The following is an 18,887-nucleotide window of genomic DNA, read 5'->3' as shown; positions in this document are numbered from 1 at the left end:
CCACCACTGCCCACCGCAGACACGGCTCTCTGAGCTCCAGGTCAGGGACCGTGTGCGTTCTGGTCTCTGCTGTGCCCTCAGAGCCCACAACAGTTTCGTAATTCACCAAAAAAGGGAGGTAAAAAAAGGAAAAGGCAAGTGGAGGCTAGAATTTTTACATTTTCCCCCAAAGGAAAGCGGGTGCTGGTAGCAAACCCTGGCTCTTCCTCTCCTGGCAGCCCACCCTCCTCCACCGGACCCAGAACTGGCAACTCCCTCGAGGGTCCCTCTGCCGGGGACACCAGTCAGGGCAGCTTGTGCTTGGTGGTCTCAACTGAGAGGAGAGGGCCATTTCCTACCCACCCTGCTCCTCCCCCAGGTGAACATCCCGAGACCCTGGCGAGAGCAGAAGCGCTGTTCCCAGGGCTCCTGGCCAACTCTGCCCCTTCCCAGCCACAGGAGGGGCCCCCTGAAGCCTGCCACACAACCCCTTCTTGGGCAGAACAAACAGCCAGATGACGCCCCGGGACGCAAGCCTACCTGGTGCCAGGAAAGGGTTGAGCGACTGGGCTGGCGGGGTGGGCCTGGTCACCAGCGAGTCCAGGTTCACGAGGGCCGCGTTGGGGCCCAGGAAGGACTCAGGTGTTTTCCGGGCACTGCTGGGCTTGCTCGAGGCAATGGTCAGGGGCTGAGACTCAAAGGGGTCAGGGCTCGTGGTTCCATTGTTTTGGGATGGCAGCGAGGCCACAGATTCAGCTACAAGACAAGGACGCACGAGGGCATGGTGAGCGTGAGAGCACGGCCTGAGACTGGGCACGTAACGCAAACACGGACATTCCCGGTGCCGTGACTCCCCAGGGACACACGTGCCTATGCACAAATGGCGCGTCCGCTGCAGCATTGTTTCCGACAGCCCGAAGTGCAGACACACAGCCAGCCATGGGGCAGGTAAATAAACCACATGTCCATATAACCAAACACCAAAATGCAGGGACAGATGAGCAAACAAAGGTGTTATCAAAATATTAAGTGAAAAAAGCAGGTTACAAAACAGTATGTGTAGCCCAATCCTCCAGAAAAACATTAAGATGTTATTTTGGGTTGGTTACTGGGTATGGGTAATTTTTTTACATTTTCATTTCCTAACTATTCTACAATGAACGTGAATTTCTTGAAAGAAAGAAGAAAGCAAATTGTTTTTTAAAATTCAGCCAAGACAGGGTGGGCTGAGATGGGCTGATGGGAGTGGGACTGCTTTGCTGGGCTGCAACATGGCCGTGGGGACAGCGGGTCTTAGAAACAGCCATGCCCTCGCCCAGCAGTCCCATCTCCAGGATCTGGTCTAAGGAAATAATGCAAAATGTGAACAGGGATGTGAGCACAAGGATGTTCACAACAGCATTATTTACTTTAGCAAAATCTAAAAATCAACCTAAAGTGTCTTCCCCAAAATTAATAAGTAAATTATTGCTGAGCCACACGAGACACCACACAGCTACAAAACACTTCCTAATGAATGTCAAAGTCATGACAAAATGCCTTCAATCTGTTAATCCATAAAAGTTGAGGCAATGGGTAGGGGGGGCAGGACTCAACTATATCTGACAGGTGAACAAAAAACACGATAAAGCAGTGGCCCCCAACCTTTTTGGCACCAGGGACCTTTCATGGAAGACAATTTTTCCATGGCGGGTGGAGGGCGGGGGAGCAGGTGGTGATGCGAGCGGTGAGGAGCCCTATAAGTAGAGATGAAGCTTCGCTCACCTGCCCAGCCACCCCTCACCTCTTGCTGTGTGCTGCACCCGGTTCCTAAGTTTCATGGAAGACGATTTTTCCAGGGGTCGGGTACAGGGGTTGCGTGTGGCCCGGTTCCTAACAGGCCACGGACCGATGCTGGTCCACAGCCTGAGGGTTGGGGACCACAGCTGTAAAGGACATGGTCAGGAGGCTGAGGTGGGAGGATCCCTTGAGGCCAGGAGGTCGAGACCAGCCTGGGTAACACAGCAAGACCCCATCTCTACAAAAAATAGAAAAATTACCCAAGTGTGGTGGTGTGTGCCTCTAGTACCAGCTACTAAGGAGGCTGAGGCGGGAGGATCACTTGAGCCCAGGAATTCAACATGGCAGTGAGCTCTGATCACACCACTGCACTCCAGCCCGGGGGACAGAGCGAGACCCTGTCTCCAAAAAAAAAAAAAAAAAATTAAGGAAAAAAATAAGAGCTCAGGAAAAAATACTGGAAAGAATATAGTGGCTGAATATAGGTGGAAGGATGATGGATAGTATTCGTCTTCTTCCATAAATTTTTCCAAATTTTCTACAATTTAGAAATGCCAAATTGTACAATTCCAGATTTTCTATACAGTGGGAATACTTCTATAATTGGGGATACATATTTAAGAAGTCAGCACATAACAATGGCCAAGCTGCCTGCTCACCAAGGCACAGAGGGCAGGCAAGACAGCTTAGGTTGTACTTTGGCCTGCAGAGGAGACACGTAGCATCTTGTTTTTTTAATGCAGCAGAAGAAAGACCCTGAAGACCAGCAGGTAGTCAAAGCTGCCCTGGTCTCCTGGCTAGGAGCCCACACTGAGGGGCGGAGGGGCGGTCCACACAGGAGCATGTGAAGAACACATCCCCGGCCTCCTCCCTCTCCCCGCCAGGCCCACCTCAGGCCCAGGTCCCATCTCTCTGGGCCCACCCGACATCCTCCCAGCCCAAGGGCACACAGGGGAGGAAGCTGGGTCTGGAGACTGAACTGTGGGTCCAGGAGCTGTCACCTGGTCACGTGGGGGTGATGGTGTGGGGCAGGGACTGACCCATCCATGCCCAAAGGCAGGGCTGTCTGGTACAAAGAGGTGCCTCTGGGAGGGAGAAGTTGGTGGGAGGAAGGTGAACGGAAATGCCAGATCGGGCTGGGAGTGGGGTCCACGCTGGGCTGGGGAAGTCTAGGTGGTGGCATCTGCAGGCAGCAATGGGGGCTTCCTGACCCGGAGACACAGCCCCAGGGAGAGCGGGCACACGCAGAAGGTATGAGACACAAAACATGGGGCTCAACATGAGGAAAAGTTGAAAGAAAAACTCAACCTCATGACTTTTCACTGTCAGTGCGTGAATTTCTGGAATTAGAAGCTTCAGGGTCCCAGGATCAAAATAAGAAAATGCATGAAGCTGATGGGTTTTGAAAGCTGATTATTTCTACTACAGCTGAGTTAGGCAAATGCACAGAATATTACAGAAACCACCACCACCTTCACATACCTGTTTTTTTTGAAGTTCGGAGGTTGTCAAATTCAGAAAAGTCGTCTTTAATTGTACCATTCAGATTACTGAAGAGCTCAAAGGACCCTGGGTGGACACAGATGCCAGTGACTGCAGGCACAGGGCACGCACAACTTCTCGGCAACTGGGCCACCCAGTGCTCACCCGGGGGTGGGCTGGCAGCAGGGGCTTCCCCTCCTACCACACCTCACGGGGGAGAATCCGAGAGCCCAAGAGGGCAGGACGAGCTCAGGTTACAAAGCGCACAGCGTGGGGGGTGCCACCTGCCGCTGCGGCCACCGCTCCCACCCCAAACAGAAGGAGGTGACGGTGAAGATCCGTGGTGCTGGGTCTGGACGCAAGGATGAGGGGCTCTGGGTGTCACCCAAAGGAGCGCCCGGGGGCCAGCCTGCCCGGGGCCACCAGGGTGAGGACAGGACCCCTGGGCTGTGGGCCCAAAGCAGCCTCCTCTCTCAACACCCGCTCAGGAAGGCCCCTGGGGAAGGAGATGCCTAGGATCTGGGGACCTGGGGACGCGGGACAAAGGCTAAGCGGGGCAGGGGAGCAAATGCAAGCAGAGCGACAGGCCCAATGCCAAGGAGCCAGGAGACGGGAACGGCTGTGGGGGCCAGGGGTCCTCAGAGCCCAGGCAGGAAAGTGAGTGAGGGTCTCACCAGAGGCAGATACAGGCTTGGTGGCTGAGACTGCGCCCCAGGTGTCAGAAGTTGTTTTCCCAGCACTGGGGGCAGGCTGCTGTGAAGCGGCCCAAGGGTCTGAGCTCTTAGGGACAGAGTGTGTGCTGGCTCCGGCAGGCACTCCCCATGGGTCGACAGAGGCAGCTGGCTTGGCACCTGTAGGAAGGCGGGGTCAGGACTCAGAAATGCCCTCAGAGGGTCTGGGCAGCTGGGTGAGAAAGGAAACGATGCTGTGGTCCACACCATGGTCTGTGCCCTGTGCCAGGCGAGGCACTCACCCAAAGGGTGCTGTCCCACGCCCGCAAAGCTGGCCAGAGCTGGAGCCCAGGACAACCACCCTGGGAAGGGAGAGTGCGGGGCCAGGCCCACCCAGGACAGCCCTCCCGCCCTGGTAGGGAGCAGACAGAAAACAGCCAAGAGCAGCCCTCTCCAAGCTCCCACCGCACAGGGACTTGCAAAGAGCTCCCTGAGCTAGGCCCCTCTTCGGTGGACACCCGAAGCAAGGCTGTCCCCACCGAGCCCGGCCCAGCACCCTCTCCCCACTTGCTTTGAGTGGTTTCTGCTTTCTGCCGAAGTGTGAATAATAGGGATGAGGCCCGTATAAAAGCGGAATAATAAAACAGTTATGTACTTACACCTAGCTTAAGCAATAAAACATTTTTCAAACTGCGACAAAATCAATTTAGTAGGTCACAACTGTTTTTTTTTTAAGTCCACAATAGAAAATACTTAAATGGATTTCTGGAGTAGAGAGGTGGAATTAGGACCTGGCATTGCAGGACCTCCAGGAACGGTGCACAGTAAAAAGGAGAGAAAGAAAATTCTTGAGTGTACCCAATGTTAAGTTCAACCCTGCTCTATTCATCTTTCTGTCATGTGTAGACACTCGCGTACTTGTGTATGTATGCGTACATACAACACGCGTCTCCTTTCTGCCGGGGGACCACCACAGCAAACGTTCAACCACCACAGCCGCCTCTCAGGGACCAGAAAGTGCCTCCCCAATGCCCCCCCCCAGCACCGTGAGCTGTGTACCAGCCATTCTCCTGCCTTTCCCTCCAGGCTGCCACGAAGAGATGCCTTTAAACAACATACTGGTTAGTTGTGCCTACTTTCTGAACGTTACATACACAGAAATACACTGTACACGTTATTCGGTTGTGACTGGCTTTGTTCACTGCAAATTTTATCTGAGAGAGTCATCTGCGTCGAGCTGTAGCTGAAGTTTCATTTTTCCGTATAGTATTCCATTCTATGGGGAAAACGTCATGATTACTCAGTTGGAGGACACTGGTTTGGTTCTGCTGCTTGTGTTCACGTTCACACGTATGCAGGACAATCATTTGGTCACAGGTACCTTCACCCTCTCGAAGTAACAGAGTAACGCCAAAGCCATTTCCACAACGGCTCTCCCGGTCGTAGATTCCCTCCAGCGGGGGAGGCAAGTCCTGCTGCCCCGGGAGTTGCCCCACAACCTCTCTGATGCTTAGTATCATCTCACTTTCCCACTTGTGCCAATCTTGTGGGCCTGAAAAGTTATCTTTTTGTGGTTTTGACTTGCATTTCCTTGTTCCTTAATGACGCTGTGCATCTTTCCTTATATTCAAGGGCCATTCACAATTCCTCTCCGGTCAGGTGACTATTCAAGTCTATTATCCACCTTCCTAGGGTTCCCATTTCCTTACCAACTCCCACCCCGCAGTGTGGCCGAGAGCCCGTTTCCCACTGCACCGTGCGCAGTGGCAAAAGTCCGGCCTTCGTGGCTTTGCTGCCAGGCTCCCTACTGGCTGTGCTCAGCCCCTTACCGATTTCTCATCCTCACAGGCACCAGGCTGATCCTCCACCCCTGGTGCAGCCAACCCCAGCCTTGTTTTGGCTACTCTTGGCCCTCTGCTCTTCCACAGTCATCTCAAAATCATCTTACCAAGTTAAAAAAAATAATAAAAACAAGAAAAGTAAAACCTTATTGGGATTTTGACCAGAATTACACTGAATCCCAGATCAACTGGTGGAGAAGTGTTATCATAATAGCAAGTTTTCCAAACCAAAACCCCATGATATCTCTGCATTTACCCAAGTCTTATTACTTTAATATCTCTCAGTGAAATTTAATCTTGTTTATTTTATCCTTTATCTCCATAAGGAATTTGTATAACTTTTGTAAGATTTACTCCTAGGGACTGTTATCTTTTAAAATTTTTATTATCTATTTATTTATTGTTACCCAGAAAAACAATTTAATTTTGTATACTGTTTTCGTATCCAGCAATTTTGCTAAATTTTTATTTTTTTATTCTCACAGCTGAAGAACAGAATGTATACTCTTAATTCTAATAATTGCAAGCCATTCTAATTATTGATTCCAATAATAATTCTAATAACTTTTTTTTTTTTTTTTGAGACACAGTCTCGCCCTGTCACCCGGGCTAGAGTGCCGTGGCATCAGTCTAGCTCACAGCAACCTCCAACTCCTGGGCTCAAGCGATCCTCCTGCCTCAGCCTCCCAAGTAGTTGGGACTACAGGCACTCGCCACTGCACCTGACTAATTTGTTCTTTTTTTTTAGTAGAGACGTGGTCTCATTCTTGCTCAAGCTGGTCTTGAACTCCTGACCTCAAGTGATCCGGCCTCGGTCTCCTTTAGTAACTCTTAATTCTAATAATTTATCTGTAGAAATTTTGTTACATTCTATGTACATGATCATCACCTACAAATGATGACTGTTGTTTAGTTTCTTCTTTCTAGTCCTTTATACTTTCTCTTTTTCCTGTCTTACTGCACTGGCTAGGACTGCCCACTACAACAGAAAGCAGGAGTGCTGCTAAGTCAGTATCCTTGTCTTACTCTCGATCCTCCAAGATCAATCTTCAACATTAAGTACAGTATTAGCCACAGGCTATTTTCCTTTCAGAAGCTCTTCATCAGGTTATAGAAGTTCCCCAATATTCCAAGTTTGCTAGGAATTTTGCAATGAATGGCTAATGAACTTTATCAAACTGTTTCTGCCTCTATTAAGATGATCACATGATTTTTCTTTTTTAACCTGATAATGTGGCGCATTAATAAATTTTCTAATGACTTGGTCCTTGCAAACAAAGTTTCTCATGATGTACTACATCTTTTTTTATATTTTCCTGGTTTTGCAGTTCTTTCCTTAGATTTTTGTATTTCTAGTCACAGGTGAGACTGGCCTGTTTGTTCTCACACTGTACTGTCTTTGTCAGATACTGGTGTTAAGGTTATGCTAGTCTCATGAAATGAGTAGGAATGTTCCTTGTTTTCCTGTCCTCTGAAGGAGTTTGTATAGCCTTGGAATTGTTTCTTGAATATTGTTAGCAGTTGCCAGGAAAGCCCTCTGGGTGGACTTCGGGAGGGAGGATTTTTAAGTACTGATTCCATTTCTTTCATGACTACAGGACTATCCCTATTCATAGGTTTTCTACTATTCATCAGTCAGCTTTGCTAACTATCTTATTTTACCCATTTTATCTAAGTTTTTGGACTTGTAAGCACTGAGTTGACCAAACAGCCTCTTACTCAACATTAAATCCTGGCAGTGTCTGCCAGCTGTGTTGTTTCATTCCTAATACTGTTTGTGGCTTTCGTCCTTGTGTTTTTAAAATTAATCTTGTCACAGATTTGTCTATTTTATTACTCTTTTCAATGAGTGACTTTTGTCTTTGTGGATATAATTTTGTATTTATGTTCTAGTTCATTAATTTCTATTTTTATCCTTATTCTTTCTTTCCTTCCACTTTATGTGGGTGTAATGCTATTCTAAGCTTATTAATTCTCTGCCTTTTTTCTTTACTAATGTGAACAATTAAAGCTATAGATTTCTCTATTGTTTCAATTTTCCCATAAATTATGATATGAAAATATTTACATTACTTGGTTCTAAGTATTTCTAATTTTTATTATAATGTTTTGACTCAAGAATTTAGATATGTTTTAAAATTTCAAGTGTATGAGTTTTTCTACTTATTTTTTGTTACTGATTTGTAACTTAAGAGTATTGTGGGCCAGGTGCGGTGGCTCACGCCTATAATCCTAGCACTCTGGGAGGCCGAAGCGGGAGGATGGCTCAAGGTCAGGAGTTCGACACCTGCCTGAGCAAGAGCAAGACCCCGTCTCTACTAAAAATAGAAAGAAATGATTTGGACAGCTAAAAATATACATAGGAAAAAAAAATTAGCCGGGCATGGTGGCATATGCCTGTAGTCCCAGCTACTCAGGAGGCTGAGGCAGAAGGATTGCTTAAGCCCAGGAGTTTGAGGTTGCTGTGAGCTAGGCTGACGCCATGGCACTCTAGCCAAGGCAAAAAAGCGAGACTCTGTCTCAAAAAAAAAAAAAAGAGTATTGTGATCAGAAAATTTGTTCTATGTGAACATTTTTGAAATTTATTGATTAGCTTTTTTGTCTAGTACATGGTCAATTTTTTGCAAGCATTCTGCATGTGATTGCAAAGAATGTGTATTCTCCAACTGCTGGGAACAACAAATTCACAAGCTTATGAATTGTGCGGCTCAAATCTTATGTTCTTACCACTTTTTAAATATTCTCCTCCCACATTATTCCATTTCTTTCACAATTATAGGACAATGCCTATTTCTAGGTTTTCTACCATTTCTAATGATCTTCTTCCTGTTCTGAAGATCTGAGTTTTTTCCAACTGGTTTTCTCGCCCATGTGCCTGAAGAACTTCTCTTGACGTTTCTGTCACTCAGACATGCTGGCGACACATTCCATTAGTGCTCGGAGATGAGGAGACGCCCAGCATTTCACGTTCACTCTTCAAGAATACCTTCACTGGATACAGAATTGTGGAGGTTGACAGGTTTTGGTGTCGGTGTTTCCAAATTTAAAATACCTTTTTTTCATCATCATTCTTGTAAAAAAGATGATTTTGCTAGGAACAGATTTCTAGGCTGCTGATATTTTCTTTCAGTGCATTTAAGAAGTGATTCCACTGTCCCCTGCATCTCCTGCTGTTGTGAAGTCAGCTGTCAGTTTAACTGCCACTCTGTTGTAACGGACGGCCTGTTCTCTGTAGGTTTATTTAAGGTATTCTCTTTCTGAGGTGTTCTGCAGTTCCTGATGATGTGTCTAGGTGGGGATTTCTTTTATTTATCTTGCTTATGATTTGCCAGGCCTCCTGGATGTGAGAAGCTGCATCTTCCCACAATTCTTGAAAGCCCTCAGTCATTGTCTTTTCAAATATTAATTCTTCTGGAACTCCAAACAGATACATGTCAGATGTCCTCACTCTGCTGCCATGCTTACCCCGGGCATACCGACCCCGACCCCCTCCCCATCCTGTGCTCCCCAAACACACCAGGGCAGCTCCACCACAGCCTGCCCTCTGGGCTCCCAGCCCTCCATCTTTTGCCTTCTCTTCTCACCTTCGCCAACCCTTCTGGAACCCTCCATGCAGCTTTCGTTCAGGCTGCTCATCATAGAGCACCATAACTACTGTTTAACCCTGAGTCTGCCCTGGACTGTGAGCCCTCCGAGGGTGAAGGATGTCTCCAGCCCTAGCACCAGACATGAGAGCGGCACCCAGCAAGCCTGTGACAACCTGGCTGAGTTCTGGGGGTCAGAGGGAGGTGGCAGAAACCTACCAGTCTTAGAAAAGACCAAGGAGTGCTCCCCCGAGCCTCCCCACAACCCACTCCCACATTGCCCTCCTTACAGCCCGAGCTCTGCTGTGCAGGGCAAGACACGTGAGTAGGAGACTCCTCGGCTTTCGTAAAGATGGACTCACGTGGTAGAACTCTGTCATTCTACCATGTGGCTTTATGCCTTCTAGTACCTCAAATGTTGCATGTCTTTAGTACAGGCCTACTATGTCCTATTTCCACTATGTTCACAGCCTTTTCAGGCCTCTTTAACCTTGGCAGGGCTCAGCTGCTGGCCAGCCAGCGCAGCACGGGGCAGGGGAGGCAAGTGCTGCCTCTGCTCCCTCCGGGCTTGCCCCGGCGACTGCAACCACCAGCTGTGCAACCGGCCAGGCCAGGGCAGACACATTGGCAAACTACATTCCAAACAGCCTAGGGACAATCGTGCCTTTTGATTCCTTGTGACCTGTCCACTTGTGTTTGGGCTTGGGGATTCTACTGCTGCTGCCCCAGAACCCAAAACGTTCCAGAGACTCTAGAAACACCCATCTCCACCCAGAAGCTCCTGACCTCTACTCCTGGTCTTCGGGCACAGCATGCAGGACACCATGCCCCTGGGCTGAAACTGCTCTCCCCAGGCCCACTCCTCCCCGACATGACAAAGAGCACATCAGGAAACTGACCCTGGCCTGCACTGGATCCCACCATGGGGACAGGCCCTTGCTCTGCCCCCACAACAGGGTGCCTTGTGGGGCCTGGGCTGTCCAGCCTGACTGGGGGGAAGCGACGTGGGGGACACTGTGCATCAGGAAGAGGGCGAGACTGCAAGCGGTGATGTGTCTTCAGGGCTGCCCAGAGGAGGAGAGGAAGTGGGACAACCTGGGACGTCCTCGCCTCCCGCTGATCAGCAGCACCTGTGAGAACAAGCTCACCTGGGGAGGAGCACATGGGGGGGTCACCTCCTCTTAGCTCAGCTGTACCAGGAGGAGACGGGCTGGGGAGCCTCGCCTCAGCTGCCCCACAGCTCTGACCACAGTGGGCACCTACCCCTGGGCAGACAGCTACTCTCCTTTCCTTCTTGCCTCTGTCAGGGGACATGCCCTGGTTACTTCCGCACCCCTCTACCCCACCCCACGCCCCACTCCACCCCACCCAAAGAATTCTCCCTGGGAGAATTCTCAGCCACTCTTAGTCACGGCCTGAGGGGGACAGGACCTGCCCCGGCAACAGGGGAGGTTTCTCACTAGCTAAAGTCAATCTGCAAAATCCCCCCCACCCCAATCCCCCACTCCCAAATCCCAGAAGTGGCACGGGAGCTGCAGAGAAATCCTGTCTATCCCCTGGGCTGTGCAGACAGGGACCATGAGGTTAGGCCCCAAGGTAGCCACTGTGCTTGCAGGAAGCAGAGCCTTGAGCTTCTGAGGCAGGGCAGGGGGCACCAGGTGGACCGCAGAGCAAAGGGGATCTGAGTCTTGGTGACCACCTCTCAGCTACTGGATCAAGCTGAAGGCACAGTTAACTGTCTCTATTAAAGCTGCCTGCAATGCCACGTCCTGACCAAACTGCCTCCTGACGCTATGTGCGTGGGGCTTGCTGGGAAGGCGCAGCCCCAGCCTGCAGCCTCCATGCTGGCCCCTCACACGGCCCCCACCCGAAAGCCCCACAAGTGCTTGCGTGAGACTGTTCCCCCCCTGAGAGTGTGCACTCCAAGGGGACAGGGGCTGGGCCTGATGCACGGAGGGGCTCCGTCACCCACCCAGGACTGAGGGAGGAGAGGAAGGATCCAGGGCACCCAGGGCTGGAGTAGATGTTGCAGTCCATCTCCTCTGACTCCTTCAGAGCTCAGTGTTCAGTGACCACTTCTTCCAGCAGGTTGCAGGTAAATGCCTGCCCCAGGTGCTGGGCACCCATGCAGAGGAGAGCTGCCCCTCATCTCCGTCCCGACAGACGGTGAGATGCACTCGCCATGCTGCTCAAGGGCCGGTGGTTCTCAACCATGGTTGTCCTTGGGGAACTCGTGGGGATTTAATTAATAGTAAAATACTGACACCCTCCCCGCTCCCCCCAAATCTTGGGGTGGGGGGTGAGCACTTGGATGTTTAGAAGCTCCTCAGGTGACTTGAATGGGCAGCCAGGATGCGTGAGAGCCACCGGGCTCAGGTGCACTCCGGCCCTCACCAAGCGCTCCTCACAAGCCAGGGCCCATCTGATGGCCCAGCTCAGACACACAGGCCTGAGTGGGCAGACGCCTAGTGGGGGGACAAGCCCTGACCTCCCATGGAGTTATCGTGTCCTACTCAAGCAAGCCTTGGTCAGTAGTTCCCAGGCTCGGCCCCAGGAGGGTCCTTGCCTGACAGAGAGAAGCCACAGCACCTGGTGGGCCAACCACACACAGCCAGCCATGGCAAGGACGGGCAGGAGGCGTGCCTGAAGACAGGCGGCCACATCTCCCTGAGAAGGGACATCTGAACCATGTTTTCAAGAATAAATAGGAGTTTGCCGGGCAGACAATGAGACACAATATAAAGATGAGGCATTTAAGGGAATCTAGGCTGCCCGAGCCCCTGTGCCAGCCACAGAGGGCCCTGGACCCTCCTCAGCAGTCCCTGCCAGCCCAGGCCCCTCCTGGCCTCAGCCACCGTACACACGTTGTGTGTGTGCACAAGTAGAATTTGTTTTCTCACCTGGACATACTCTCAGACAACCAGGTTCTAAGTGCAGTTTTCCCCAACACTGATAGGTTTACCTCTTTAGAGTCAAAACACAGTATCTTAACATTTCCGGAAGAATTCCTTCTACCAGAACTCCATGACACACGCAGCCTTATGCGCCACATGGCCCTAAAGCTCTCTCCATGAGCCAGCACCACACTGAGCCCCGTCACCCGGGCTCATGGACGAGGCTTCCACACAACAGCCTCACACACAGTGCCATCCAACCCACCCTGACATTATTCTACAGCCTGTTTTGTGGACACCTCCAGTTATTTCCCATGGGCTCTACTTCTCCTTTAGAATCTGCTGAAATAATAAAACAACAGCATGCCCAAGAATTTTAAAAATCAGCAGCCTGTACCATGCACAATGTTGGTATCAACAAGCTCTGGCGCGTAAGGGACCCGTTACTCCCATAGCCTGCACGGACAACGCTGGTCACGGCGCAGAGCGCTTTGGATGTGGAGTGAAGTATGTGCTCAGTTCAAATCCTGGCCACCCCCAAATCATCCAGGTAACCGTGGACAAGCTGCTTCGCATCGGTGAGCTCTGCCTGGTTTCCATTCCACAAGTGACACTGACAACCTATGTGTGTCCAGGACTCTCTGCAAGCTGCTAGCCTCAATTCTGATTATGCAAATGGACAAAGCCTCACAGACACAGGTAAACAGTCAAGAATAAATAGGAGTTTGCCAGGCAGACAATGAGACACAACATAAAGAGGAGGCATTTAAGGGAATGGCCAGTGTGACTTTCTTCTTCGCTGTGTGCTAGGGAGTCATCAGAGGCCACATGCTGTGGCACCTTGCTTTCTTCAAATGTGACTTGGGGACAAATAATGTTCCTTCCTCCTTCTTCAGGAGAGGGGCCAGCACAGGGGCCAGGGCACAGCCGGGCCTCGGGGAACACTTGCTGGCGGGGGAGGCACTGGGCGTGCCCTCTCCATCAATGGACAGTAGACCCACTGCAAGGCTTCTCTGTGCTCTCACCCTCCACATCCTCGGCAGGGGCCAGGCCATGCCACACACCCAATAAATAAATGCCTGTTGAAAGCTCGAGTGAATGAGAGGAAAGAGGATGGAACCAAGGTTGGAAAGATCAAGCAGCTTCCGGCCTCATCCTCTGTGGGCCCATTCACAGAGAGCATGTGTCTTGGTCGCCTCTCACCCACCAGCCTGGCTCACCCCGAGCCTCATGGATGAATATTTATGTGCACAGGGAGGCAGTCAAAACTCAGGGGTCACAGAAGAACTAAGCTGTGCAGGGGTCACCAAGAAGCCAGCAGCACCACCTGCTGCTGCTGCTGGGGCGGAAGATGGCTCTGTCCCAGCCCAGGCGGTGGGCGGGTGAGCCGGCCAAGACCTTCTGAATCGCCAGGCTGTGAGCCCTCCTCAGACCAGGTGGCTGCTTTGTGTGTCTGGAACAGAGGAGGAAGTGCCCCGCTGACCTGGCAAGCTCCAGCCTCCCTCCTTTCAGCCCTGAGCATTTCCTCCCAAGGCCATTTGGCCAAGCTGCCCCCAGCGCTGTTCGGAAAGAACTGGTAATGACAGGGCTCACTACAAACGGTGGCTTTCACAACAGTGTTTCTTTCATCCAGAGAGTACAGCTAACAGTGCTGTGGGAAGAGACTCCCAATCTTTCTAATTTATGAACATGCCTCGGGGCAGGGGGGTGGCTCTGAAAATGTCCACTACTGGATTTACTAGAGGCTAAACAGTAAATCTGACACCACACTCTTGCTACAGGGCTGTGTCAACAGAACCTGGAAGAAAGGGTCTGTTAACACGCCTCAGCGAACTCGGGGGCTATCACAGGGCCATTCTCCTGGAGAGCTGGTTAACACCACCACTGAGAATTCTTACAAGAACACTGTGATTTTAATGTCTTTTTCTATCGAATGCAAAGTGCTGGAACCACAAAACCACCTCTGCGTACAACACGGGCTGCTGAGTAAATGATGGTACAGCCATGTATGATTCCAATACAGCCATGTTATTTACAGTTTCTAATGATGCCTGGAAATGCCCATGGCATAGTACAAATTGAAAAAACATATATCTATGTAAAATTGTATGTACAATACGGCCTCAACTAAGTAAAAATATAATGCCCAGAAGAAGCCAGGAAGCAAACAAGCTAACATTTCAAAGATGGCTATTTCTCAATACTGATTTATGGTAACTTTTCCAGGACGTGCCACGGCCACAGAACAACTCTGCAGCAGTCCAGAAGGTGTGACAAGTCTAAGATGTGGTGTCATAAGCCCTGAACCTGCCCCTAACTTGCTATGTGACCCCAGAGCAATTAACAGTCTGTCTGGGCTTTGGTGGCCTGTCTCCTCCTCAAGTCACTGGTAAAATCACCAAGTGCATCAGAACCAAGGGGAAGGCCCAGGGTTGGGCGAGTGGCAAGAGACAGCAAATTGGTGGTCCACAAGCCCCACGTGGCCACCCTCTGAGAGATTTTGATTAGCTCCAATCATGTTCTTAATTTTTTAAATGTACTGCCAACACTTAAACATTAACAGATTTCAAAAATTCAGGTTTCGATCTTCTCTTTAAAAAACTGGATTCACAATAGCCGAAATGTGGAAAAACTGCAAATGTCCATCAATTGCTGAATGGATAAACAACATGTGCTATATCCATACAATGGAGTATTATTCAGCCATCAAAAAGAAGGAAGGACACATGCCACCACATGGATGAACCAAAGCAGCCAATCACAAAAGCTCATATATTGTATGATTCCATTTATATGAAATGTCCAGAATAGACAAACACTAATCCTAAGAGACGGAAAACAGATCAGAGGGTACCTGGGGCTGGGTACAGGCTTTCTTTCTGGGGTGATAGAAATGTTCTGCAATTAGCAGTGGTAGTTGGACAACATTGTGAATATGCTAAGAACTACTCAACTGTCCACTTTAAAATGGTTAAAATGGTGAATTTTATCTCAATTTTTTAAAATTTGGAAGAGCAGACTTCGTGGGTGGCACCCCTGAGGGGGCTCGGCTGCCCCCTGCAGGCCCTCCTCCCTGTGGCCTCCTGCGAAAACCCCAAGCCCTGCGGGTGGCTCTGCTCCCACCCTCCACGGGGACCCTCCACGGGGACTCCCCAGCTCAAGCTGGAGGGCCGGGTCCAAAGCACAGCCTTGTCCGCTAGCCAAAGGAAGGGCTGGGCATTAACTTGGTCATTTAAAGAAACTAGGTATTTTGTCTCTCCTGACTGGGAAAAATTCACCCCTGATAAATATTAGTTAAGCAGTATAAAAAGGTAAAGAGTGAAAACTAGGTCTTCCTCCTACAACCCTGACCCCCACACCAAGCACCTCCCCAGAACCAACTGCTGACTCAGCAGAACTGAATCGCACTAAACTCAACCGGCTCCTGGGATGACCACTTTCTTTTCTCAGCACTGAGAAAACTGTACGTCAGTTGATCCACTATACAACTTTGAAAGGGATCAAACAGTCTTTCCTAAAGAACATCCTATCCATAACTTAAGGTGGCCAATACTTTACAGAAGAATAATTTTTTAGATTGAAAAATAAAGCGAAAGCCACTGTCTGGAAGGGCTGCTGTCCCCAGGGTGCCCCTGTCCCTGTGAGTGCTCAGCAAGACTATAACCACCACGGGGCTCCCTGGGGCACAGCACACAGGCGATGAACTGTGTAAACCAACCTCCTGAGCACCCCTGGAATTGGTCTTCAGTGAGAGAAAACCATGGGAAATTTTGCCTGGGGTTTGGCCCAAGCCCCAGGGGGTCCTGTCACAGCAGGTATGGGGCTGTGCTGGGGTCACAGAGGCCAACAGCAGCACCCAAGGGCACCTGGGGCCGATGCTGTCTTCTAGACCAAGTCCAGGCAGTTGGCAAGGCTGTGACCTGGGCGCCCACCCTTCTCCACTGTGGCCTGATTTACACCAAGCAGGTCCCTGCACCTGCACCCCCTCCACCATTCCACATCCCCCTGCCTTCGCACAGGCTGAGTCTCCTGCAGGGAACCCTCTGCCTCCCCATTCCTGGCCACCTGCCATTCCCTGGAGACTCAACAGAAGTAGCCCTCCTCTAAGATGCTACCTCACACCCTCTGGACTCCTGGGCTAAGTCTCGCCCAGGATGCTTTCAAACGACCTCCACCAAGGCCTGGACTACACAGCACTGCTGTTCCACTGTGTTCCTGTCCTGTCCACACCTGACCAGGGCCTTGAAGGCACGGACCGTTACCTGTTCTTTTCAGGGCTCCTGCACAGCAGGACAGGGCCTGGCATATAGTACACTGCAGCAAACACCTGGGGAACCAAGCTGAATACAAAAGAAGGTTTTAGTGGAGGAAACAGGGACTCCAAGAGGCACAGGCAAGAAGCCACAAAATACACTATTCAAAGTTCCTAGACACAGAGCCTGTGGGTCAGTCTGGCTGGCAGAGTTCAAAGCAGGGCTGCCAGGCTGGGAAGCCCTTAGGAAGCCTGGTAGGCCAAGCTCCCACTCAGCAATTAAGAAACTCATGGGCCCAAGATCATTATCCAGATCAAACCTGTTGTATCGTGCTCCTGTTTTGAATTTCCACAAATTCTCTTACATTTTGCACTACGCAAAACTTGAAAATATGCATTTAACCTATTAAAAACTGATTTTCTATTACTTTAACAAGTAACAAGAATTATAGCAAATGTATCCTCTGTCCATTTGCAGTGGTGGTAAGCACATAATTTCCAGCTAATTACAGCAACTTGATTTGGATACTTCATGCTATGTGTATTACAGTTTCTTAAGCTGGGGTGCTGGGCACAATTCTGAGGCTGAGAGAGTTGAAATGTGTCCCAGAGAAGCAACGAGTCACTTCTGATACATGTGGTGTGAGACAGAGAGGAAGTCAGCTTTCCCTCTACCGAAGCAGAAAACCATTCAAAACAGAAAGAGAGAGGATGCTGTGCCACCACCCTCAGAGAGGAGGGCAGGGCTGCAGGATGCCCATCCAGGACTGCAGGAGCCTGGACTCCCACCGCAATTGACCAGACCTGACCAGATGAGAGACAGCAAAAAGCACTGCACGTCCCCCACCCACCCACCCAGCAGGCAAGCAGGGGAGACCAAGGACGGGGCCTTTACCGAACGATGGCCAGGGATCCGAAGTGCTCTCAGGAGCGGGAGCCGCTGGCCCGCCCCAGGGGTTGGTCTGGCTAGCCGAGGCTGACGGGCCCCAGGGCTCCGCTTTCTGGGCAGCAGGGCCTGAGCCGGGGAGAGCATCCATTAAATCCAACAGGGTAGTCTGCTGTGGGTGGGAGCCGTGCTTCAAGACAAAGAGAAGGGGACAGGTTTTACTTTGCTACAGTTGCCACAAATACCCAGGCACTAGTCCTAAGTATCGCCCACGCCTCTCCCTATGCTGAGGCCCCTAGGAAGGGCCAAGAGCAACTTGGAAATTGAGCCACACCCACTTCTGCCCCATCCTGCCACTCCCGCCCCACCCTGTCGGCTTCCCCAACATTCCAGCCTCCCAGGACCACCCAGGCTCCAGCCCCACCAAGCTATTTACTGTTTGCCAGACACCCCACTGGCTTTCACACTGCCCTTAGGATCTGCAAACACCTCCAAGCTAACATAGGCTTTTGCTGGGGCTGGAGCCGCCCTCCAGAACTCATCCTGGCCAGCCGGAGGGCCCTCTCTCCTGGGGGCTGTCCCGCCCCTCCGCCCCCATCCCCTACTGGAGCCGCCGGGCTGTGGTGTGAAGGGGGTCTGTCTCCTGACTGGACGGTAACAAGCTCGTCGGGAGCACAGCCACAGCCTGGCTGCCTCTGTGTAAAAGCAAGAAGCTGCGCCCAGAGTACGGAGATGACAGCGATGCAGACCAGCACTTCCGGGCGTGCCTTCCCAGGGACGTGCTCCAGAGCACTTGCACTCGGCTTATTTACCAGCCGCCCGAGCCTCGGGGACAGGCACTATCATCGCCTTTACAGATGAGGGGACGGAGGAGGCCAGCTCGGGTGTGTCTTCAGACAAGATCAGGCGTTCGGGGTGCTATGGCCACACAGTCAGGTGTGTTTTCAATTGCAGCCTCACCTTGCTGTTGCTCACCTTGGGCGTGTGTGTCACTTGTGGAGGTTAGGGGACTCACGGTGCATCCCCCTAAGAGGCAGGTTAGGTGGGGGATGTTTCAGCAACAACTAAGGTACAGCGACAAACAAGCTCTTACCTCTTTCTTTTTTGGAACTTTAACTGTGTCCCTTCGGCTTTCCTCCAGGGCCATCTGCAGTCTGAGGTCATCACCCCGCCTGAGGCGTTCTTCCTGCACAGGGACAATGCCAGCTTGAAGCTGATGGTAACTGCAGTAACATCACTGCACAGAACAAGTCCCGCTGGCCAGCAACAGGAAATGCACATTGCATCGTGCGTTATTTCAAAGGAAGATTTAAGAACAACTTGTAAACACAATGACTTTCCCATCCCACGGGGAGTCAGAAGGCTCCCTGCTCACTGCGCCTCTGTGACCTCAACCCCCTTGGGGTCGCACCAGGGAGACTGTATGCTTCCTCTAAAATATTTTTTTCTCAAAATAAAAATGGCTTTATAATTCTTTCTACTTATAGAAACAATATGTCTCCTTATAAAACACAAATCT

The 18,887-nt window shown here is 50.8% G+C and overlaps 1 protein-coding gene across 3 annotated transcripts in view; it reads right to left on the bottom strand.

Annotated features, from left to right (window-relative positions):
- EPN2 (epsin 2) overlaps positions 1 to 18,887 on the bottom strand; it is a 79,157-nt gene that overhangs the window by 2,739 nt on the left and 57,531 nt on the right. For all 3 annotated transcript variants that reach the window (XM_045526924.1, XM_045526927.1, XM_045526926.1), the window contains 5 exons: positions 18,462 to 18,554; positions 17,378 to 17,558; positions 3,915 to 4,091; positions 3,241 to 3,327; positions 520 to 735 (listed from right to left, as the gene is read on the bottom strand). In XM_045526924.1, coding sequence (XP_045382880.1) covers positions 520 to 735; positions 3,241 to 3,327; positions 3,915 to 4,091; positions 17,378 to 17,558; positions 18,462 to 18,554 — 754 coding nt within the window. The remainder of the gene's footprint in view (positions 1 to 519; positions 736 to 3,240; positions 3,328 to 3,914; positions 4,092 to 17,377; positions 17,559 to 18,461; positions 18,555 to 18,887) is intronic.

This window comes from Lemur catta, chromosome 15 (genome assembly GCF_020740605.2).
Source record: "Lemur catta isolate mLemCat1 chromosome 15, mLemCat1.pri, whole genome shotgun sequence".
Lineage (NCBI taxonomy): Eukaryota > Metazoa > Chordata > Mammalia > Primates > Lemuridae > Lemur > Lemur catta.
This window is presented reverse-complemented; position numbering and strand designations above follow the sequence as displayed.